Source organism: Thalassophryne amazonica, chromosome 6, assembly GCF_902500255.1.
Source record: "Thalassophryne amazonica chromosome 6, fThaAma1.1, whole genome shotgun sequence".
Taxonomy (NCBI): domain Eukaryota; kingdom Metazoa; phylum Chordata; class Actinopteri; order Batrachoidiformes; family Batrachoididae; genus Thalassophryne; species Thalassophryne amazonica.
Window position 1 is genome coordinate 38,942,094 of NC_047108.1, and position 24,771 is coordinate 38,966,864.

At 42.4% G+C, this 24,771-nt stretch overlaps 1 protein-coding gene across 1 annotated transcript; it reads left to right on the forward strand.

Annotated features, from left to right (window-relative positions):
* The first annotated feature begins 1,382 nt into the window (after positions 1–1,382).
* Positions 1,383–20,990, forward strand: LOC117512062 (zinc finger and BTB domain-containing protein 39). The gene is made up of 4 exons (XM_034172020.1): positions 1,383–1,500; positions 7,425–8,703; positions 9,426–9,779; positions 19,728–20,990. The coding sequence occupies exons 2-4, from the start codon at positions 7,462–7,464 to the stop codon at positions 20,706–20,708; spliced, it is 2,577 nt and encodes an 858-aa protein (XP_034027911.1). The 5' UTR covers positions 1,383–1,500; positions 7,425–7,461; the 3' UTR covers positions 20,709–20,990.
* Positions 20,991–24,771: the final 3,781 nt, after the last annotated feature.

Sequence of the window (24,771 nt, forward strand, 5' to 3'; positions counted from 1 at the left end):
CAGGCATGAGACTGTTGCTTTTTCAGCATGGACTCCCAAAATTTCCTGGATTTTCGTTTTGTCAGTTGTGTTGGTAGCATGGCTCAAGCAGAGGGTCACCCCTTTGAGTCTGGTCTGCTTGAGGTTTCTTCCTCAAATCATCAGAAGGAGTTTTTCCTTACCACTTTTGCCTGTGTGCTTGCTCTAGGGGTTGGTAAGGTTAGACCTTACTTGTGTGAAGCGCCTTGAGGCAACTGTGTTGTGACTTGGCGCTATATAAATGAAATGAAATGAAAATGGTAGAGAGGTGAATAAGAGAGTGCAGGCAGTGGGTGGAGAAAGGTGGCAGCAGTAATTTGTGACCGAAGAATATCTGCAAGAATGAAGAGGAAAGTCTACAACACAGTAATGAGACCAGCTATGTTGTATGGTTTAGAAACGGTGCCACTAACAAAAAGACAGGAGGCAGAGCTGGAGGTGGCAGAGCTGAAGATGTTACCATTCTCTGTGGGAGTGACGAGAATGGACAGGAATAGGAATGAATATATCAGAGGGACAGCTCAGTGGGACTGTTTGGAGACAAAGTCAAAGAGGTGCAATTGAGATGGTTTGGACATGTGCAGAGGAGGGACCCAGGTTATATAGGGAGAAAGATGCTGAGGATGAAGCCACCCGGTAGGAGGAGAAGAGGGAGGCCAAAGAGGAGGTTTATGGATGTGGTGATGGAGAACATGGAGGTGAATGGTGTGACAGAGGAAGATAGAAAGGACAGGGTGAGATGGAAATGACTGATCTGCTGTGGTGACCCCTAACGGAGCAGCCAAAAGAAGAAGCAGATTATTGATTATTGATTGATATAAATGAAGTCCAAGACAGATTCATTGAATTGGAAACGTTTATGGACTTGTCTAATGAAAACTGGATCCAAAAGTGATTTTATTGTTATATTTAGAATAAATTTCAATTGGCCCAGGTTTGTTGGGGGGGGGTTTACAAGTCTGAAAGGTAGGAATATATGTATATTAACAAATGAATTGAATTTAACCACACACACACACACACACACACACACACACACACACACACACACACACACACACACACACACACACACACACACACACACACACACACACACACACACACACACACACACACACACAAATACCTTGTATTCACACTGTCTGTAATGAACTAGTCAAAGTAATTGTAAGGATCATACGTCCACCCATTTTCTATATCGCCATACCTTTTTCTGATTTGGGGTTGTAGTTTAAAATCGTGATAAGCGGTTGGAGATGAGCGCGTGTGAGTTTAAAATCGTTTCACTTTGTTTGAGACTCTTTGATGTACTGACGCGTTCACACAGCAGGGGGCGCGTGCGCTGTGCTTTGTTGACAAACGTCACCAACATGCGACGTGCGACCAAAATGCTAATGAAAACATTCCTTGTGAGCTGATGAGCGCCGTGTTGTGTGTGAAAATAAAACTGTTTCTGTCCACTTAATCCTCTGCTACCGGGTGAGTAAGAGTGAACACACGGGATGTGCATTAGGCACAGGTTTACCTTTTTGTAGGGTAAATATTAAAATGTTTGAATTCGTTGTTGGTAGTTTTTAAAGCACCCTTTCAATCGCTGCCGTTTACGTTCACATTTAAACACAGCACCACTTTCAACCAGCTCCACTCTTTAATATCTCTTTATTATTTATGGTCAAAACAAAACAAAAAAAACCTTTCCAAAGAATTTGAATGGTTGTAATAAATATGTAAGAACAAATAGAACTACAACACACAGTACTGCTGATTTATGTTTTTAAAAGCAGATACAAAGAATTAGTGGATAAAACAATTAAAATTTTTGTTTAATGTATTATTGTAGTTTAGACTCAAAACATCACCTGAAATATGACACAAGTCTCAAATTTTGGAGAATAAATCAGTGTGGTAAATAAAGGCTTAAAATTAGAACCAAAATGATCAGTGTTTATCGATTGGAAAATTATTGCTAACAGCTAAAAAAAATAGATGGCATATTATGTTTCCAATTTCACACCATAAGCAAAGCAGTACACAACACGTGTCACTTTTAGTTTCTACACACAGTTGTCATTTTCACCCCCAGTGCCAATTTTCGCTGCATAATATATGTACTTGTGCACATGGGACATCAATGCACCCAGGGGTGCCTTCATCTAAAAAATGAGGTGTGTTCAGGTGCAAAGCTGGCAGTTTTTGTTTATCGGTCACAAGAAAAGATTTGCACCTTAGATCACATATAATCAGATCTAAAGTATATCACAGTGACTATGCGGTATTTTATGAGCACAGCACTCAGATGTACTTTAAGCAGGTTCACAATACAAACACTTTGAGCAAACCAAAGCACAATATCGCAGATAGGAACATGAAAGACGCTTGATTACAAAATAACTAATGAAAAAATGCCACTATAATATCTCTGGTGTGTACTATGTTGTAATGCTGCTTTACGTCCTTCCCACTGCTGGGGCTGTGTGGACACTGGGTGGATGAACAGGGGAGGATTCATTTTTCATTGCGACATTTTCCAGACATTAAACATTTACACAAAAATGTGTCTGTTTAATACATTATTAAGATGCATACCAACCTATGGTTTGATACTAAAACGCATTACTTACATTAATCACAGACTCCAACCTTATAACAGACAAAGAAGGATCACTCCACCTGCATCACAGCACACAGATAGTGCACATAACAGATGAACAACTTATAATTTATATAAAAAAAAATTATGCTGGCAGATGGGATCATCTACGTGGGTGAGAACCATCTCACACTAGCTGAAACAGCTGTACTTTATGTGCATGGCTCATGCACAGTGGTCAGTGGACAGTCTTCACACAGCAGAGTAGTAATAGGCATTAAAGGATGCAGTGTTCACCTAGGTATTTCCAGCTGTCACAGAAACTTCCATTATTATGTCATTTTTGCCAGGTGATGCTCACTTGCCTTGTCTACACAGATCTGTTTGCCCACCAGGAAACCTCTCCACAACTTACACTTCCATTCATTCAATGCAACAGAGCCGTGTGCCTGGTTAATTTCATGATTCACCAACAAAATGCCCATGAATAAAGGGACTAAATTGTTAAAGACCAAAGTACCAACAGGCTCAGGCATTATGGTACATGCATTTTCACTACTCTATCCAGGAGCATGACCACCCCCACCCCCCTAAATGCTTGCAGCATTGTCATCCACATGAATGCACACAGCATGGGCTTTCTGTTTCAGTTATGTCAATCATCGCTTTCAATAGAAGATGTCAGAATCTGACATACAGTGAGGAAAATAAGTATTTGAACACCCTGCGATTTTGCAAGTTCTCCCACTTAAAAATCATGGAGGGGTCTGAAATTTTCATCTTAGGTGCATGTCCACTGTGAGAGACATAATCTAAAAAATAAATAAATCTGGAAATCACAATGTATGATTTTTTTTAGTAATTTATTTGCATGTTACTGCTGCAAATAAGTATTTCAATACCTGCCAATCACCAGAAATTCTGGCCCTCAAAGACCTGTTAGTCCGCCTCTAAAAAGTCCACCTCCACTCCACTTATTATTATAAATTAGAAGCACGTAAGACTCCAACTGCTAACATGGCTAAGACCAAAGAGCTGTCCAAAGACACCAGAGACAAAATTGTAGACCTCCACAAGGCTGGAAAGGGCTATGGGGCAATTGCCAAGCAGCTTGGTGAAAAAAGTTCAAGTGTTGGAGCAATTATTAGAAAATGGAAGAAGCTAAACATGACTGTCAGTCTCCCTTGGACTGGGGCTCCCTGCAAGATCCCACCTCGTGGTGTATCAATGATCCTAAGAAAGGTGAGGAATCGGGAGGAGCTGGCCAATGACCTGAAGAGAGCTGGCACCACTGTTTCCAAGGTTACTGTGGGTAATACACTAAGACGACATGGGTTAAAATCATGCATGGCACGGAAGGTTCCCCTGCTTAAATCAGCACACGTCCAGGCCCATCTTAAGTTTGCCCGTGACCATTTGGATGATCCAGAGGAGTCATGGGAGAAAGTTATGTGGTCAGATGAGACCAAAATAGAACTTTTTGGTCTTAATTCCACTCACCGTGTTTGGAGGAAGAAGAATGCTGAGTACCATCCCAAAAACGCCGTCCCTACTGTGAAGCATGGGGGGTGGAAGCGTCATGCTTTGGGGGTGTTTTTCTGCACATGGGACAGGACGACTGCACTGTATTAAGGAGAGGATGACCGGGGCCATGTATTGCAAGATTTTGGGGAACAACCTCCTTCCCTCAGTTACAGCATTGAAGATGGGTCGTGGATGGGTCTTCCAACATGACAATTACCCAAAGCACACAGCCAGGATAACCAAGGAGTGGCTCCGTAAGAAGCATATCAAGGTTCTGGAGTGGCCTAGCCAGTCTCCAGACCTAAACCCAATAGAAAATCTGGGAGCTCAAACTCCATGTTTCTTAGCAACAGCCCAGTAACCTGGCTGATCTAGAGAAGATCTGTGTGGAGGAGTGGACCAAAATCCCTGCTGCAGTGTGTGCAAACCTGGTGAAAAACTACAGGAAACGTTTGACCTCTGTAATTGCAAACAAATGCTACTGTACCAAATATTAACATTGATTTTCTCAGGTGTTGAAATACTTATTTGCAGCAGTAGCATACAAATAAATTATTAAAAAAATCATACATTGTGATTCTGGATTTTTTTTTTTTTTTTTTTTTTTTTAGATTATGTCTCTCACAGTGGACATGCACCTAAGATGAAAATTCAGACCCCTCCATGATTTCTAAGTGGGAGAACTTGCAAAATCGCAGGGTGTTCAAATACTTATTTTCATCACTGAAGATGTCAGAATGTGTGGAGTTGCTCAGTCAACAGATTTTGACTTGTACCATCGTAAAACGTCAGACATTAACCTTCAGATATATTTTTGCACTGCACATGATTCTCAAGTAACGCTCTCACACCGTTCATGCTATCTGTTGGTGCTTTTAAGTCCTTCTCAGTAACTCTTGTTTCACAACAGACATATGTGCTGATGAAGTCAGTGTCATTTTAAAACAAACAATAAAACTCTATAAATTAGTGTTTCTTAATAATGTGGTCTATGTGATGTTTAGTAGAACAGCAGCTAATTAAGCTGCTGTGCAGGACATGAATGAGTGCTACTAACTGGTGCTCTACAGCCTCCTTTTCTATGGACACGCTATATCAGCGCGTCAGGATTTAAACTTTGAAGAAAAAAAAAATCTGTCAGTGATAATTAGAGGGATTCTGACAACAAACGTGCCCATTAAATTTTGTTCATACCCTAATCTATTGTGTGCACCCAACCATACAGTTGTTGGTGTGGAGGGTGGTGATGCTGAAACAATGAAAGATACCTGTGTATTTTTCTGTGATAAGTAGTAGGATTTTGTAGGATGATTAATATTTGCAGGATTGTGATAGGATCACATGAATAATGAGCATGTAATGGCCATGCATCTGGGTTGTTTGTTCACTCTTGTCATTTATAGCAAGCTCTCTTATCCTGTGCTATTCTCAGTGTAAATATTACATGACTCACCTCCTCATATAAACTAATCTCATCAGAATAATGCTAAACTCTGTAACTTTTAATGATATACTTTGTTATTGTGGTGTGTGGAAGGGCACTCTTTCTCAAAGCAAAAGTACCTATAAGAATACTGTTAAAGTACCAGTCCGTTAAGTAGTAGTGTTAAGAATAGTAATACCGTTAAATCTTAACAGTATCCATCCCTACACTGTGCTCACCTTTGGACTCAGATCACATGTCTTTAAAGATAGTGACAAAGACTTGGACACAGCCCAAATGGATTTGTGTTCTAGGCCTATATTTTACACTGTGTGCGCTATACAGATTCAAAGACAGAGTCTTGAACTAGCTTCTTGAATATGGATGAGTTTCTCCTTTTATTTATTTAAAGGTGATTATTGTGTATTATTGGTTTGTAGTTGACGTTTAACACTTAAATGTGGTTGAGTTTGCTTTCATGTTACACATCCTAAAAATCCCACAATATTCTGAGTATGGACATACAACCCCTGGCAAAAATTATGGAATCACCGGCCTCGGAGGATGTTCATTCAAGTTGTTTAATTTTGTAGAAAAAAAGCAGATCACAGACATGACACAAAACTAAAGTCATTTCAAATGGCAACTTTCTGGCTTTAAGAAACACTATAAAAAATCAGGAAAAAAAATTGTGGCAGTCAGTAACGGTTACTTTTTTAGACCAAGCAGAGGGAAAAAAATATGGACTCACTCAATTCTGAGGAAAAAAATAATTGATAAATAATTGATAATCCTCTCCTTTGTTTCAGTTGACATCTCTTGTGTTGGAGCCATGATTCATGTCAGTCCACTTGGTGCAACAGCTCTCCAAGGTGTGATCACTCCTTTTTAGATGCAGACTAACGAGCAGATCTGATTTGATGCAGGTGTTAGTTTTGGGGATGAAAATTTACAGGGTGATTCCATAATTTATTCCTCAGAATTCAGTGATTCCATATTTTTTTTTTCCCTCTGCTTGGTCTAAAAAAGTAACCGTTACTGACTGCCACAATTTTTTTTCCTGATTTCTTACAGTGTTTCTTAAAGCCAGAAAGTTGCCATTTGAAATGACTTTAGTTTTGTGTCATGTCTGTGATCTGCTTTTTTTCTACAAAATTAAACAACTGAATGAACATCCTCCGAGGCCGGTGATTCCATAATTTTTGGCAGGGGTTGTCTAAGAACTACTTGTCAGTAAGCAAAATGTAGCATGAAGTGGTTCCAAAAATCAAATCGGAATCAGGATGCATTAAATAGGTTTTAATTTGGTCAGTAGCATGTAATCTGAGTTTAGTAGTAATAGGTTGCAAACTGGTATCTTGTACATGAATGGTTGACAGATGTAAAAAATAAATCTGTAATTGGTCTCCTGCAGTGTGCACATTAAGCTGCTTAGAATTAATTGATTTGCATGACTAATTGACCCAGTCAATAACTGTGAATGATTGACACATTCATTGTTTGTGATGCTGCACCATGGTACTGATATGTGTTCTGTGTGTCATGTGCTTTTAATGTATTCTCAAGCTGCAAAACTAATTGCCCCATGGGGGACACAAATAAAGTGAAGTGAAGTGATACAGTGATAATTTTTAATAGTGTTAAAGTGGCCTCTTTTTGTTAGGATGAAAGATTTGATTAAAGTTAATTGTAATTTGTGGGAAAGAGCACTCTAACTGTGGTGGGTTAAGAAAATGTTTGAGAAAGACAATGGCAGGCTAAAGTTAAGCACAAATCAGAAAGTATGTATATTCAAAACCAAAGTTTGCTTCTCAAACATTCATCTTGCACGTGCTGATGTAGTGATTGTGTTGTCTGTTTCTTCAGCTGGACTGTCACCTGCACATCAGCAGCATCAGCAGGAATGAGGATCCGGCTGCAGGGTCCCGGACACGCCTCCAGCCTTCTTACTGAGCTCAACCGCTGTCGCCAGTCACGTCACTACTGTGATGTGCTGCTACAAGTTGGCAACCGTACATTTGCAGCCCACCGTGCCGTGCTGGCCTGCTCTGGGACGTACTTCCGTAATTTGTTTGCCGAGGGTCCGGCGACCTCCCCCACAGCGGTCTCTTTGGAGTTTATTTCCCCTGCCAACTTTGAGAAGGTGCTGACGTTTGTGTACACTGGTGATGTGTTGACTGATCTAATTGATGTCGGGGTGCTGTACGAGCTGGCAGAGCGGCTGGGTGTCAGTGAACTCGTCAAGGCCTGTCACACTACTTTTCCTGACCTGCAGGCCTCTGTGTCGGCAAACTGTAAGAACAGTGCTGACGAGCTGCCTCTGGACTCGAACGTGGTCGCAGTGCCTGCTGCTTCCACCATGGCTGTGTCTGTGTCAGCTTCATCTGTGTGCTCCTCTGCTGCCTCCTGCTCCTCACTGTCTTCATCAGCTGGTCCATCTGCTGCGCCGACCCCTGCTGCTGCTCCCTCACCGCTTTTTCAAGCCAGGACACCCAGAGTGAACTGTGAAGGCTTCACTGATCCTCTGTCTCTGGATCTGAAGGCAGAAGATGTCGGGTCTGCTGTGGGCTATGGACTGATGACAGCAGATCAGCTGTCACGGAGACGCAGCATTTCAACCAGCAGCCATGCCAGTCACAATGACAGCGTACGTCCCGCGGGTGCTGTGATCGAACTGAAGACTGAGCAACAGCTGGAAGAAGACAAACAGGAGGGAAATGAAGGCGACAGAAATGATCAAACAACAGGTCCAGAGAGCACAGGGGGCACAGAGCCTCAGAGCAGTGACCCTGCACCGTCTGACTCCTGCTCCTTCCCTGACTCCTCAGCTCAGATTGGAACTGAGGCATGCACTCCTACCTCATCATCAAGAGAGCCACTGGAGAGCCTGCAGGTGGGAGCAGTGGAGGGTGGGAATTCGGAGCAGGACAGCTCACTTATGTTTGGAGAAAATGAGGAGGAACGAGGTGTGCTTCAAACCAGCAGGACGTTAGAGGGAGCAGACGAGGAGCAGTGGAGGCAACTAGCAAGTGAGATCATCGAGCTGAGCGATGACGAGAACTACATAGAGGAGGGAGATGAAGAGGATGATGAAGATGACCTTGTATGTGTGGAGAACGGCGAGAGAGGGAACTCCAGTAGCGAGGTAGTATTTTTAATGTTTTCATCAATTAAATAAGTAGAGCCCGACCGATTTATCAGATGGCCGATAATATCAGCCAATATGAGCCTTTCACGAACATGTCGGTATTGGCATTATTTTTGCTTATATGAAAACTTTTATTTTACTGAATAAACAAAGCAGTAAAAGGCTTTGGATGTTAGAAGTGATGTCATTATTTACCTTGTCCAGCAGAGAGCAGTTTTGACAGCATTGAAAACAATGCTGTCAAGCAAGCCTGGGACCCTCATCACCACTTGGCCACATTAGCTACAAGAGATGGTGACAAAGTGACCAGCTGCCATGTTCAATCAGTGAGCATTATACAGTGACAAGAAAGTGGTCACTATGCCACCAGCTAGGCGTGGCTAAAATAGATGAGAAGTTTGTTTTATGTAAATGCTGAGTGATGGGACGCAGTGACTACCAGTTCAAGTGAAAGCAGCATGGTGCCGTCAAAGTTGCGTACGTTTCGTGTTTAGACTGTGAACATCAAGCCTCAATTACATTTGTTTGTCATAAGAGTTTGATAATGAAATTTTAGGATTCATTTCCATTTTTTTGTATATATCAGCATGTATTGGTATTATACATTTTTTTGTCCCAAATATCAGTATTGGTATCGGCCCCCAAAAGATTCTATATGGGTTGGGCTCTAAAAATAAGCAGTTAACATGTAAAAGGCATGAATTTGTTCACTCCTCCAGGTGACAGGCAGCATGGTGTCATGTAAAGTGTGTGCAGCGCTGTTTCCAGCAAAGCCTGATGCCGTCAGAAGACACGGGGAGAGTCACCTCACAGAGCAAGGTCTCTGCAGGGTGTGCGGGGCTTCCTTCCCAGACAGAGACGCTGGTGTCACCCACTCCCTCGTCCATGTCGGGGTGCAGCTTTTCACCTGTGACGTGTGTCACTTACAGTTCTGTAGTCAGAAGAAGCTACTCTGTCACCACCGTCAGACAGCTTCCACTTATACCATCCCCCAGGTGGCGCTAACCAGCAGCAGCCAAGGTTCTGAGCTGCAGTGTGCAGTGTGCAACAAAACCCTCAGCAAAGACTTCCAGGTCAGTACTCCGGTCTGCAGGATTTTTATCTTGTTTTTTGCAGATGTAAGGTCAAAAGAATTGAATCGGTTAATTGTGTTTGCATAAATATGCAGTGCACGTACCTACATGCAGTAACTTTGCATAAGAGGTTATGCACTTGTGACAGTTTACTCAAATCATAAGACATCCTGATACAAATTAAAGGTTTCTCATGGTATTCCCAAAAGATATATTGAATGCCATCTGCGAGTGTCTTTTCTGTCAAGCTTTTTTGTTACGGGTCATTCCATGTCAATTCAACGAATATTTGAGGGGCCTCATGCACTTTGTCTCAGATTTTCTTTAAATTTTAATAAAATATTCCCAGACTATTAAGAACAACAAATTTGAAGTTTGAGGCCTGCAGGCCAAGTAGTTTCTGAGATATGGCCAATTTAATGTGCATGTGGTCTGCCGTTTTTTTAGGCAAAAATTATGGCCATCATTTCTGGACCCATGTTCAAAGTAGAATATCTCGGCAAATAATGGACTTAGAGGCCTGAAATTTTCTGTGGCAGTTGTCATGGACACCCAGACCTGGGCTATAGTCAAACAACAGACAGTGACACTAAACTTTAAAGTTTGTGTATGCTCAAACTATGGAAGATATTACATTGACTATTGCGAGCGTCCATGTTTGAGACACTGAAGCATACCATTATGCCGCGTTTACACCACACGACACGTGACGCCACAAATTTGCGTCTCTCGCCTGGCGATGGACGCACCACCATTGCCCGGTGTGTCACTCTGCTTTCGCTGCAGAAATTCCCCCCAATGCGTCATCAAATAGGAGGAGCTTCCAGTCCGCTCACCGGCTCCAGTTGTCAGTCAAGTCAACATGGTGGACCTTGATCACACGGAGCGAGTTGCTGTGCTCCATTTGTTGTGGAAAGCTGACAAACGTTGCCAGCGCGCCGTCCCTGGGTTCACAACATCCTCATGAGACGTTCCCAATTTGGGGAGTTTCCTTATTTGCTGCAGGAGCTGCGTCTGGATGACGGCCGCTTTCAGCGGTACTTCCGCCTCTCCAGGATGCAGTTTGAGGACCTCCTGTCCCATTCGCGCGCGCACATGTGAACAATTTAAAAAAAAAAGGTTGCCGCTGCAGTTCCTCGCTCTTCTCTCCAACTCTGTCATAATTGTGTTATAAACCAGTCACCATTTGTTTTATTATACATCTGTGTAGTTAATAAATAAAATAATCTTCACGGACAATTCGTTCGCGTGCGCACGTGGGGAAAAAAAAACGGCTGCTGCCGCTGCTGCGGTGCTACTGCTCGCTCTCCCCTCAAACTCTGTCATAATTGTGAAATAAAGGACAAAAGGGACATAAGTCCTGCTCACAGGCTGGCTGCCAGAGACAGGACATGTTCATATCAAGTATAAACTCCAGACATCTCCATGTCACTACATTTCCAGTCCCTAATTGGTCATCGCGTCGCTTCATTCGCGTCCATCGTGTCACATTGCATGGCTTGAACTTTTGTGGCGCCTCAGTGCATTTCTTGTGCTGAAATGACAATTTCATTTTAATTGTGTGCACACACTGCATTCATATGATTCATGGCACACCATAGAATGCTTGCACATAGATCTGCCAGGGGGATTCCCCAAGGTTTCCACGGTTACTAGACTTATATTGCTTATATTGCTGCCCTGTCTGATCAGTCAGACGGGAACCGATCAGACTGCGACCGGCACTTTAAAAGTCGAGTCACCGTGCTTCATTCATTCATTCATTCACAGCAGCGTTTACCACAGCCATCAGTCCACTCACCAGCATTCTGCACGCGATGAAAATAAATCCCGTGATCCACCAAGACAAAAATAAAATAATGTTAAATTACTGTTTTGCCTCCAGGTGAAGAAGAGATGTTTCGTGACAGTGTACGCGGGCTTGATGATGTGCTCATCAGTATTTAAATGTTCACCGGTGGTGGAAATGCAAACCAAGCCTGACAACTATTCCCATCCGTACCATACCGTGCAGTACCGACCCAAACCACTCCGTGGAAACGGGACTGTCAGCATACGGTGGATAAATCGTAAAAGTGTGACAGCTGCATAATTTATTATACACACGTCAGCGTATGCCAACATTTTTAATACGGTCGGTATACGCTGGCTGAATCGTCAAGGTGTGACAGAGCCCTAAAAAAGGGGTGTTGTGCCTGTTTTTGACACTCAGGAATTACATATGTTCCTGTGCAGCCAATTTTGGATACGCATATCTCTGAAACAAGCACAGATTTCTGGCTGAAAGTGTATTTTTTTAAGCTGGAACTATTTTTAGAGTCCCATAAGTTCTAAATTAAGATATTTGTAGAATCAGGTTCCCTCCTGCAGACAGTCCTGTCTTCAAATTGAAAGAATCCAGGATCAGTAGCCTGTTGTAAATTATTGTAGGCTGACATTCAAACAGGGCCACTGCTAAGGTTTTGGAGGCCCTAAGCATAACTGGTTAGGGAGACCCCCACCCCCATACAAGAGAACCCCCCCCCCCCCCCACACACACACACACACACAAAGGTTCTACTCAAACCGTTACTATTTATTAAAATTCACATTACACAATACACATATAGCAATGAACATTTACAATGTTATAATAAGTATAAATTTATAAATTTAAATACATTTATAGTTGCTGTCTGATCATGTTGTCAGGCAGAATAGATTTGGACCTAAGTAGTGCACTGACGGCTAACTAGAACTTTGTTGACTTATAAGGCACTCAAAATCTTCAAACTACACTGCCCAACTATTTGCAAACGTGCCACATGCCTTGTAATATCCAGATTAGTTTAGCGTTTAAAGCTACATCAAATCAGCAAAGCCAACGCAACCTAGCTGAACATTAAGTAATCAAAACAATTTAAACCTTTAACACGTACTTACCAGCAAGGGATGCACGGGCATCATCTTTTTGTTTCTTTTTCCTCCATTTTTCAGCTCCAGACTCCTGCTGTCGCTTCATTGTTTAATTGTGGCATAGTGGCAACTTGTCGTCTCGTGTCAGAATTGAATGTGGGCTAGCAGTGCTACGTCAGTTAGGCGCAGGGTTGCCAGATTGGGTGTTTTCCCATCCAATTGGTTTGTTTAGGGTAAAAATATGGCACCAGACGAGTTTTTTATATAGAATTGCCACACACATTTTAAAATTCAGTTCAAATTGCGCAAGATTTAGTGCCTCCATGCATTTTTGAGCATTTATTGGACTGGAAATCGTCACATCTGGCAACCCTGGTTAGGCGACACAGCGAACAGAGAAAGACGCAAACAGGGCTGTACCATTTCAGGGAATCGGGGCGGGGGTGGATGGGGGCTTTATATTAGGCAAAAAAAAAAACTGTTTATTTGCCCCAATTAAGTAATGGGGTAGGGGCCTACACGATGTTTAAAGACAAAAACGATGGGCCTATTCATAAATAATTCATACTGATTTTGAAATGTAATAATGTAATAATTTCAACACATTTTTCTGTCAATTGGAGGTCCTGCAAACTAGTGCAACATGGTTGGTGCCCCACGCAGGCTGCGTAGTCTGCTTATGCCGAACGGCGGCGCTGCATTCAAACATACACTTGAAGCATGAAAGGTGTGGACTCATCATAGGTACAGAGAGGAAGAGCAGGAAAAAACATTTCTGAAACAGAAGTCGAGGTGCTTGTGTGCAATCACAGCTGTGGAGTGACAAAATAAAACAAAAAAAAAAAACAAGAAATAGGGCAGCGCAGTTTCAATTGAACCCTGCATAATATGACCACTTATGGGGACAGCCACACCCGTTGCACAATATATATACAGCATAACTTCACACGGGAAAATGGTGTACTGTTTTGTTTTCGGCTGCAATCACCGAACCAGTCGCGAAAAGTGCAGTTTTTTCGGCTCCCAGTGAAGAAGGGAAGACGAGGCAAATGAGCTCCAGGTCATAAACAAACCGCAACACATGTCCACTTTCCACTGCATCGTCACTTTTTCTTTGCATTTTTTTCACTTTGTTTGCATGTAAAAACTCAGAGAAAGTGTTGTGTTTCTGATCTCGGAAGTAGAGAAATTACGTCATATGCGTCTTATTTTGCCCCTTTAGCGCCCGCTCTCAAACGAGACTGCGCTGTCCAATTAAGCAAATTGTAACGCTAGATGGCAACAGCACCACAAGTGCCTTTTAGGGTGACCACATTATGGTGCTACAAGTTTACTTAATTTTGACATCACCATCACTTATGGACATAAGTTTTATGAAACTTTAACAAACTATAAAATTCTCACTACAACAATCAACATGAAACTTTACAAATAATAGAATAACTGCACAATTATTTAGTTGGAGTTTTCTGACAATCTTTGCACCGCTGTTACGTCTCCACACTGCTGTCTTTATTAAGATAAAATCCTAATCAAATTTGAGCAGCAAAAATAACATTAGCCCATTTTTAATATAAATTTGCAGGATGGAAAAGATTTGTACTTGTTTCATGCCAGTATATCAGGCTGAATCTCACACCTTGTCTAAATGATGGTGATAATCTAGTCATGTCCACCACTAATATACTTGCATTTCAGCAGCTGTGGTACGCTGACAAATTAAGAAACGTGTGGTTTGATGTAAGATTTGAGTCGGCGTATATATTTAACAATTCAACACTTGCTTTGAAATAATTATGGGTCACAATTGCATCTAACAATGCAATTTTTTTTTCTTAAATTCATGGTACAGTACATGTACAGTGCATCTAGAAAGTATTCACAGCTCCTCACTTTTTCCACATTTTATGTTACAGCCTTATTCCAAAATGGAGTAAATTCATTTTTTCCCCTCAAAATTCTATTCACAACACCCCATAATGACAAGATAAAAAGGTGTTTGAATTTTTTTTTTTGCAAATTTACAACCCCCCCCCCCCCCCCCCCCCCCAAAAAAAAAGAAATCACATGTACATAAATACATAGCATGGCAATGTACCCTTTGCTCAGTACTTTGTTGATGCACTTTTGGCAGCAATTACAGCCTCAAGTCGTCTTGAATATGATGCCACAAGCTTGGTGTACATGTCTTTGGGCAGTTTTGCCCATTCCTCTTTGCAGCACCTCTCAAGCTCCATCAGGTTGGATGGGGAGCATCGGTGCACAGCCATTTTCTGATCTCTCCAGACATGTTCAATCAGTTTCAGGTCTGGGCTCTGGCTGGGCCACTCAAGGATATTCACGGAGTTGTCCTGAAACCGCTCCTTGATATCTTGGCTGTGTGCTTAGGGTCATTGTCCTGCTGAAAGATGAACTGTCGCCCAGTCTGAGGTCAAGAGCGCTCTGGAGCAGGTTTTCATCCAGGATGTCTCTGTACATTGCTGCATTCATCTTTCCCTCAATCCTGACTAGTCTCCCATTTCCTGCTGCTGAAAACATCCCTGCAGCATGATGCTGCCACCACCATGCTTCACTGTAGGGATGGTTCCTGGTTTCCTCCAAACATGACGCCTGGCATTCACACCAAAGAGTTCAATTTTTGTCTCATCAAACCAGAGAATTTTGTTTCTCATGGTCTGAGAGTCCTTCAGGTGCCTTTTGGCAAACTCCAGGTGGGCTGCCATGTGCCTTTTACTAAGGAGTGGCTTCTGTCTGGCCACTCAAACATACAAGCCTGATTGGTGGATTGCTGCAGAGATGGTTGTCCTTCTAGAAGGTTCTCCTCTCTCCACACAGGAATGCTGGAGTTCTGACAGACTGACCATCGGGTTCTTGGTCACCTCCCTGAGTAAGGCCCTTCTCTTCCGATCACACAGTTTAGATGTGCAGCCAACTCTAGGAAAAGTCCTGGTGGATTTGAACTTCTTCCATTTATAGATGATGTAGGCCACTGTGATCATTGGGACCTTCAAAGCAGCAGAAATGTTTCTGTACCCTTCCCCAAATTTGTGCCTCAAATGATGTAGGCCACTGTGATCATTGGGACCTTCAAAGCAGCAGAAATGTTTCTGTACCCTTCTCCAAATTTGTGCCTCAAGACAATCCTGTCTCAGAGGTCTACAGATAATTCCTTTGACTTCATGCTTGGTTTGTGCTCTGATATACACTGTCAGCTGTGGGACCTTATATGTAGACAATTTTGAGCTTCATGGCAAAGACTTAGGTGTGTGTGAGTTCTTAAGTTTTTATTATTATTATTATTATTATTATTATTATTATTATTATTATTATTATTATTATTATTACTATTAATAAGTTAGCAAAAATCTAAAAAAAACAAAAAAAAAAAAACCTTTTTGTACATGTGTAGCATTTTGAAGGTAAAAAAGTGAATTTCATCCATATTGAAATAAGGCTGTAACATAAAAAATGTGGGAAAGTGAAGTGTTGTGAATACTTTCTGGATGCACTGTATATGTGACATGTGACAGGATGGGCATCCGGCCTAATGTGGATCTGTACCGGATCCACTGTGGTGACTCCGAGCAAACGGAGGCAGTTGCAAGGAAAAAAGTAACTGTTGACTGTTTGCAGTCTTATGTGGTAGAAAATCAATTTACTTAACATTCCACTGAAATAATAACATTGACTGTTTTACCCAAAAATACTAAACACTATTCAAATTTTTCACAAAATCTAATATGTAAAGCTGACCACGTGTGTGCGTGTGTGTGTTCGCTATGTACAACCACAGTACTCAAGCAGTTGACACCAAACTTGCTATAGTGACTGGGGTCACCAAGGGGGAGGTCACTGGGGCCCTTAAATGCATATGTGTGCAAACATACATACACACAGTCAGCCTTATTTATTACATCATGACCCGCTCACTGGAGCCCTTATTTTCACAGTTCACGTGGTACTCACGTCAGGTAGCAAGCATCACACTTTACTTACTACGTAGTTGCGGCTGGCTAGGGTGCACTTTAATTACAATCCGAATGGACCAGTGCGTGCACAGTGTGCCACTTGAAGCGTGCATGTTTTCAGTTAAAATGTACGTGTGTACAGCACATCAGAGCATTGACATGCTATCACCTTTTATCATCATTCACTTGAGTCTCATGAATGTCACAAATTTCTCTATGAATATTAATAATGACAACATACCCACAATGCAGTGCAACTTACTGCACCTTAACTAAAGTGACATGAAATATACAATGACATGGCTAAAATTCTTCTCTATTACCCATGCGTAGAACAGGTAACTCAGCTAGTGTAATATAATCACACAAATGTTGGCTTTCACTGCATGAGTGTTTGCTATTTTCTTCTTGGAGTAAACATGTTTATTTTAAAGCTGGTGTCGCAGACCGAACGGTCTCCACCTAAAAATCTGTCCACCCTGCCTCCACTGCACATGCGTCATTTGAGACCACAGCAGCTCATCCGAGTCAGACTCTCTTCACCCAAAGCGATCAAAGGGAATAATGTGATTATGATTATTAAGTCAGTTTTAAGCAAAAACAAGGCTGTTTTAAGCAGAAAACGAGATGATAATCGGTGAGTCCCTACTGAAGCTTTGAAATGACAGTCGCAGTGAGCGTATCAGCAGCAGCTCATCTGGTTGCTGTGGCGCTCTGATCGCTTCCTCTGTCTTTTATGATGAAATAATGCTGAATTTATGTGGAGATGATTGTTGTACAAAAGCTTCAGATATCTGTTGCTGAGATAGATGATGACTGGAGTGCAGTTTTAAGCAGAAAGGAGGTGATAATCGGTGAACCGCAGCTGACGCATGTGCAGTGAAGGCAAGGCAGACTGATTTTTAGGGGGGACCTGTTATGGATAAGACGCGGATTGAGGAGCGGTCCAGTATCTGACTGAACCCAGCATGAAATAATCAGAAGCAGTTCCAAAAAGAAAACACATTTATTTTTCTCCCTTTGTGCTATACATGAAATACTAAATAATTAAAGTTCTGGTGAGGTGAAAAGGCGGCGTGCTCTCTCAGCGTCTCAACAGTCGGAGTCCGAACGTTCAGGACTCAGGAGTTCCACCAGCACCCCCCCCCCCCCCCCCCCCCCCCCCCCCAGGTGACTTTCTCAGACTGTACTCTGCGAAGGAGGAACAGAGATGAGATTATTCAACACTTATTACTACGAAATATTGTTTAGAGGCAAACTTATCAGCTACATGTTTAGGTCTGGTTTCAAACTTAGTTCAAAGAGGCTGCTGCTCACAGCTAGTGGAGGATCATTAATCCGCACGCCACTGCCGTGAGGAGCACGCCAACCAATTTACACCAATAATTACTTACAGCAGCGTATAAACGCCAATTTACATTCATGGATAAACTTTTCAGAATATTCACCTCTGTCGTGTGCTGACAACGTTTGCCTCTCACCCTCGTCCTCCTTCACAGGCGCGATGTCAGACTCTGAAACGGCCCTCAGCGTCCCCACACAGTCGTCCCAAGGTCGTATTCTCCGGCAATCTTATTCAACTCACTGCTGGTTTAAATGTAGTTCTTCATCACTACATTGGTACTAGCTGGAAGTCCTCAGATCTGCACGTGAACATCACAGGTGTCGTGGATTGTCCTGATAGAGAGCCGCACGAGAATGCAACAGGTGCAGCCAATCATCGTAACAGAGGAGAGAGACTCTTCTGCAGCACGTTTTCCTCAGAGAACAGCCCCAAATCACCTGGGAAGGAAAATAAACACAAAACAACCCAACCTTGTCCAGCCAAACCCCCCCAACACACAACAGGACCGTTCAGTCAGCGACACCGGATAGGACTTTGAGTCTCTATGTACAGTGTTGCCACATTTACTTTGAAAAGTTACTTTTAATTACTTTATACATTTACTTCATTAGCAGCTGCCTACAACTTGTAACTAATAAGTAATGTAACTAATAAAGTGACTAGTAATCTAACTTGGTTACTCTTAAAATTGAGTAATCAGCAAAGTAATTAATAGTTATTTTTCTGAGTACTCAATCTTAAAAATAACCAAGTTAGAGTACTAGTTACTTTATTAGTTACATTCAGCAGCTGCCAACAAGTTGTCCACAGCTGCTAATGAAGTAAAAGTAAAAAGTAACTAATAACTTTTAACTTTTCAAAGTAACAGTAGCAACACTGTCTGTATATAATGTATAATATATAATCCTTCTATAAAGTTTAATCCTTTAATATCTTCACATTTTTCAATAGAATGTAGTAGATATCAAGCATCATTTATGCTTTCAGGTATGTGATCCTCTTTAATTTTTGTCCACTACTGTGATGTCACAGGGACACGTCCACAACACAGAGTCCCTTTAGTGATATGAAATATAAAGCTACAGTGTGCAGGATTTAGGAGCGTTGGTTAGCGTAAATGGAATGTAGCGTTCATAAGTAAATATTAATTCATGCATATTCACCTGCAACAATGAATCGATGTGTTTTCATGTGCTCAGAATGAGCCCTTCATATCCACGGGGAGTGGGTACCCTCATGGAGGCTGCCATGTTGGAGAGCCATATTGATACAGTAGATTAAAAGGGTCATACTTGAGCCACCTTTTGCATTTTGCAGCACAGCTGGAAGACTGGGAAAAAAGGAATGCAGCCTAGCAAGTTTTAGAATTCTATTTGTTTTGGGGTTTTTTTTTTGTTTTGTTTTTTTGGAAAATGGAGGATCATACATATTTTATTACAAGAAAATGCAAGGGTGCACAAATCATCATCGCCAAAGCGTGAGAAGGTAAAGGGAAACAAAATCATGACTAGCAACGGCATAATTCCATCTGCAACCTCACCACTAGATGACACTAAATCTTACATACTGTAGCTTTATATCTGTGGATTGTTTGTTTCACAAAACATGATGAAATGCAAATTGTCCTTGGATTAAAAAAAGTGACTTAGAAATACAAAATATATCACTGTTGCTGGCAGGAGTTTCTCGCACATGTATTTTTAATTTTATTTTTTTTTCCTGTGTGGTCGTCCTCTCCAGTCTGTCAGAGACCACATGCTGGGCCACGTGTGTCCTCGGAGCCTGAGCTGTGGTGTGTGCCGCCTTCCCCAGGTGTCCCTGTGCTCCCTGTTATGGCACGCCCTCACTCACCTCTGTGTGCCTGTGTTCTCCTGCCCACATTGTGCCCACTGCTTCGTAGAGCGCTCCCTTCTGGACAGGCACATGACTGTGCACGCTGAAGAGGCATCGGCTAAGGAGAGGGAGCAGTCGGCCCTGAGGTCTAAAGTTGGAGGAGGCACAGCAGGAGCAGGAGTGGAGGAGTTGCATTGCTTTCTGTGTCCTCAGACGTTCCAGTCCTCCTCTGCCTTTCAGTACCACCTCAGCCTGCACACCACCGAGTCTCTGAGCACCGGTGGAGGAGCTGGAAGCCAGAGCAGGTTGGGCAAACGGAAACCTGACCAGTCTCCAGAGTGCCCTGCCTCTTCCTGCTCCTCCTCTTCTCCTCATGAGATCGGAGGCCTCGTTAAAATTAGCAATCTGGGTTTGGGTGTCAGAATGGGCTTCAGCATACCAGACAAGTATTTTCAAGGCCCAGTCCACAGCTTGTCCTCGGGAGTCCTGACCAATGGGAATTCAGTGCAGGATGGGGGCGTGGCTACAGGTGCCACATCAGAAGGCGCCCGTGGGAAATGGTACCGGTGTCGTTACTGTGGAAAACGTTTTGCCCACTCAGGGGAATTCACCTATCACCTCCGTATCCACACGGGGGAGAAGCCCTACCAATGTAAGGTGTGCCTGCGCTTCTTCCGCGGCCGTTCCACCATGATCTGCCACCTGAAGACGCACGCCGGCGCGCTCATGTACCGTTGCACCATCTGCGGCCTTTACTTCTCCACAGTGAAACTAGTGTCGTCACATATGGAGATCCACAAGGACCATCTGCCCCCAGACTTCAACATCGAACAGACGTTCATGTACAATGACCACTCTAAAGAACCGCTGCCCGCTGTGGACACCTGATCAGCTCCGCCTCTTCACCCTCACTGGGTGTGGTTGCTGTGGACCACGAACTGCGGAATGTCATGGGCTTTATCTGTTAAAGCTTTTCACTGAGTCAACCTGGCAGAACTTGTGGAATCACCACCAGTAGCAGATGTTCACCCAGCTTAGTTACTGTGCACATAAACATAATCACAAATGTGACACAAAATAATTTTATTTCAGTAGCTGCCATTTCCTCAAGAAACATTTTGTTGTTGCCGTTGATAGGTGCACATTGGTTTCTGTAAGATGAGCGGGCACAAAGATACTTCATCAGCACACGCGCTGACGTCAAAACAAACCCAGGATCATAATACTCTACAGAAGTACATTTGTCAGTTCACCTGGTAAGGTTTTCTATAAAATATTCCATCTTGTGTGTCTGACAGAGTCAGTCTCACTCTATTTTGTAAGTGAGGAGAGCTAACAGGCACCGCTCAGTGCTGCCATGGTGCTGGTTTTCTAACATTTCACTCTCCGATTTAAATATTCAACAGGGCCTCATGTACAAAGGCTGCGTATGCACAAAAACCTGGCATACGAGGGCTGTCAATAAAGTAACGGTCCTTTTTATTTTTTTCAAAAACTATATGGATTTCATTCATATGTTTTTACGTCAGACATGCTTGAACCCTCGTGCGCATGCGTGAGTTTTTCCACGCCTGTCGGTGACGTCATTCGCCTGTGAGCACTCCTTGTGGGAGGAGTCGTCCAGCCCCTCGTCGGAATTCCTTTGTCTGAGAAGTTGCTGAGAGACTGGCACTTTGTTTGATCAAAATTTTTTCTAAACCTGTGAGACACATCGAAGTGGACACGGTTCGAAAAATTAAGCTGGTTTTCAGTGAAAATTTTAACGGCTGATGAGAGATTTTGAGGTGAGACTGTCGCTTTAAGGACTTTTCACGGTGCGAGACGTCGCGCAGCGCTCTCAGGCGGCGTCGTCAGCCTGTTCAAGCTGAAAACCTCCACATTTCAGGCTCTATTGATCCAGGACGTCGTGAGAGAACAGAGAAGTTTCAGAAGAAGTCAGTTTCAGCATTTTATCCGGATATTCCACTGTTAAAGGAGATTTTTTTAATGAAAGACGTGCGGACGGGTCCGCGCGTCGGGACGCAGCCGCCGCGACGCTCCGCCACAGGAAAAACACCTCTGTTGGAAGCCTTAAGGACAAGTTGGAACATGTCCTGCCTGTTAAACAATTTCTCATATACTCACTCCACTGAAAGCCATCAAAAGCTGCCTGGATTTTACAAATGGTTATCAACACGGAGGTGTTTTTCCTGTGCCGCCGCACCGCGTCGGCTGCGTCCCGACGCGCGGATCCGTCCGCACGTCTTTCATTAAAAAAATCTCCTTTAACAGTGGAATATCCGGATAAAATGCTGAAACCGACTTCTTCTGAAACTTCTCTGTTCTCTCACGACGTCCTGGATCAATAGAGCCTGAAATGTGGAGGTTTTCAGCTTGAAACAGGCTGATGACGCCGCCTGAGAGCGCAGCGCGACGTGTCGCACCGTGAAAAGTCCTTAAAGCGACAGAATCACCTCAAAATCTCTCATCAGCTGTTAAAATTTTCACTGAAAACCAGCTTAATTTTTCGAACCGTGTCCACTTCGATGTGTCTCACAGGTTTAGAAAAAATTCTGATCAAACAACGCGCCAGTCTCTCAGCAACTTCTCAGACAAAGGAATTCCGACGAGGGGCTGGACGACTCCTCCCACAAGGAGTGCTCACAGGCGAATGACGTCACCGACAGGCGTGGAAAAACTCACGCATGCGCACGAGGGTTCAAGCATGTCTGACGTAAAAACATATGAATGAAATCCATATAGTTTTTGAAAAAAATAAAAAGGACCGTTACTTTATTGACAGCCCTCGTATGTCCGTCTCCACGCTAATGTTCAGCTGTATCAAAAGTGAAATGACCATGGACATGTGCGGTGCGTCATGCAAAAACCCTGGCTGCCGTATGCACATTTCCACAGCTATTGTTCCTCTGCTGACAAGTACAGGTGATGCTGGGAACCGTCAATAGTGTAAAAACATTAGTTAGTTGTACATGAGTTGGAGAGTGCAGTCTGCCCTGCATCCGCTGCTAATGAAAATCCTAGAGGAAACACTGAGCTGAACATTCTGGCTCTGTGAAACTTACCTCAAACAAACTACAATTAATTGGTGCCATTAATGATATTGTTTGCACTTAATATTTTGGAAACAGCTGGTTGGGAACAACAGACATGTTTTCCTACATTCTGTTGGATTATTTGGGGACTTAAATATCCCTTCCATTGTTTCAGTGGCAACTTTTGTTGGACTCCATGGTTCTTTTCAATTAATCGAGTCCGTCAGCTCGTTAAGGTCTGTAAGAACTCACTTAACTTCAGAGTCATTTGTATTTTTAGAAATTCAAACAACAACATGATTCCATACAGTCAGATCCCTAACTGTTTGGACAGTGACAGTGACAGTAGAGTTAAAATGAAACAATTAAAATATGGTCATCTTGTCCACCGTTAGCTTTACTTGAAGGGGTTGAACAAAAAATATTGCATTAATCATTTAGGAACTGTGATCATTTGCATACACAGTGTCTCCATTTTCAGGGCCCGTAAGTAATTGGATGAATTAAATATAAGGATTATTGTTCTTACAAATAATCTTACAATCTTACAATCACTTTTACAGAGAGTTTTCTTGAGACAAGTCAGGTGAAAGACACATGAACATTTCCAAGTCACGTCTTGAACTTTATTGAGAAATGTAAAAAGTATGGTACTGTTTGGTAAATCTGTCTGGACTAGGCAGTTCTCAAAACTGATTAACAAAAAGACTAGTGAGGAAAAGCCACCAAGGAGTGAAAGGCTTCTGTGTCTGTGATCAGACAAGCTGCATCGTACAGTCTTTGTCTGTTGCATCACCAGTCACAGCTTCCCACTGGAGCAGAACAGAGAAAGATTTTCAAACAAGAACACCGATCAGGTCAAGTTCTGTATGGTGCCTGAGACCCTTTGGTGCCTGTGTACTTATCTCTGGGGTCTGTAATGTGAAGCAGATGAGTCGGTGACTCTTCCTGGATGGGATGCCAGTCTGTCTCAGGTTACTTCCCTAGCCAAGGCTGGTACCGAGCTATAGTACAGCTGGGTGGACTGAAACTATGCAGATGAAGTATCTTGTCCAAGGACACAAACAGGTAGTGTGACTGGGAGACAAACTAAGTCTACGCATTTGTACCCCAACTCCTTATCCCGTTTAGCACCCTGCTCTACCTTCTTTTAGGTCAGTTTTACCTTTAGGGAAACTTACCTGACATTTCATGGCTTCTTTTGAAGAAAATCATCCATTCATCATCAGAATGAAGTTGCATGTTCAGTTTCTCCAATGTCAGCTGCAGAAGCCTAGGTGGCTTTCCTCACTTGATTCTTTCTTGCACAGTCGCTTGATATAAATTAAGTCAGAGAAATAGTCAGTGACTTTGAAATATGTGTACATTCCCTGATGTCTAAAGAGAACTGGCTGTAAAAATGACTTGCATAAAAAAGAACCCTGATTTAGTTTGTCCAGTTATTTATGGGCTCTGAAAATAGATAGACTGTGTCTAAGAATGAGTGCAGTTTTTAAATGATTAATGTGACATTTTTGTACAACTGCTTGAAATGAAATGCTGAATTATACAGAGGTAAAATGTCAGAAAAAAAAAAAAAAAAAAAAAAAAAATATATATATATATATATATATATATAAAGAAACAAAAATTCACTGTCCAAATATTTATAGACCAAACTAGCTTTGCCCTCAATGCTGAGTGATTCCATTATTGTTATTATTATTTTTCTTGTAACTGGTCTGGGGGCACAGTCATAAAACTGGTGGAATTTCTTTTGTTTATGTTTTGTGAAGCCAGAATATTCAGCTATTGAACAAAACCTGTTTTGCATCATATCTTTGATTTGATTATGATGTAAGCAAGCCACCTGGGAAAACATCATCTATCTTTGGTCATTCGGTAAGTTTTGTGCGGGGTTTCAAGGTCCAGTCTGTTTG

Bases quoted from the DNA above. Each gene is read 5' to 3' on its own strand.
- LOC117512062 (XM_034172020.1), top strand. From the start codon at position 7,462: ATGAGGATCCGGCTGCAGGGTCCCGGACACGCCTCCAGCCTTCTTACT. The intron at 8,704-9,425 runs GTAGTATTTTTA...TCACTCCTCCAG, and splicing joins GAGGGAACTCCAGTAGCGAG to GTGACAGGCAGCATGGTGTC. The intron at 9,780-19,727 runs GTCAGTACTCCG...CGTCCTCTCCAG, and splicing joins CCCTCAGCAAAGACTTCCAG to TCTGTCAGAGACCACATGCT.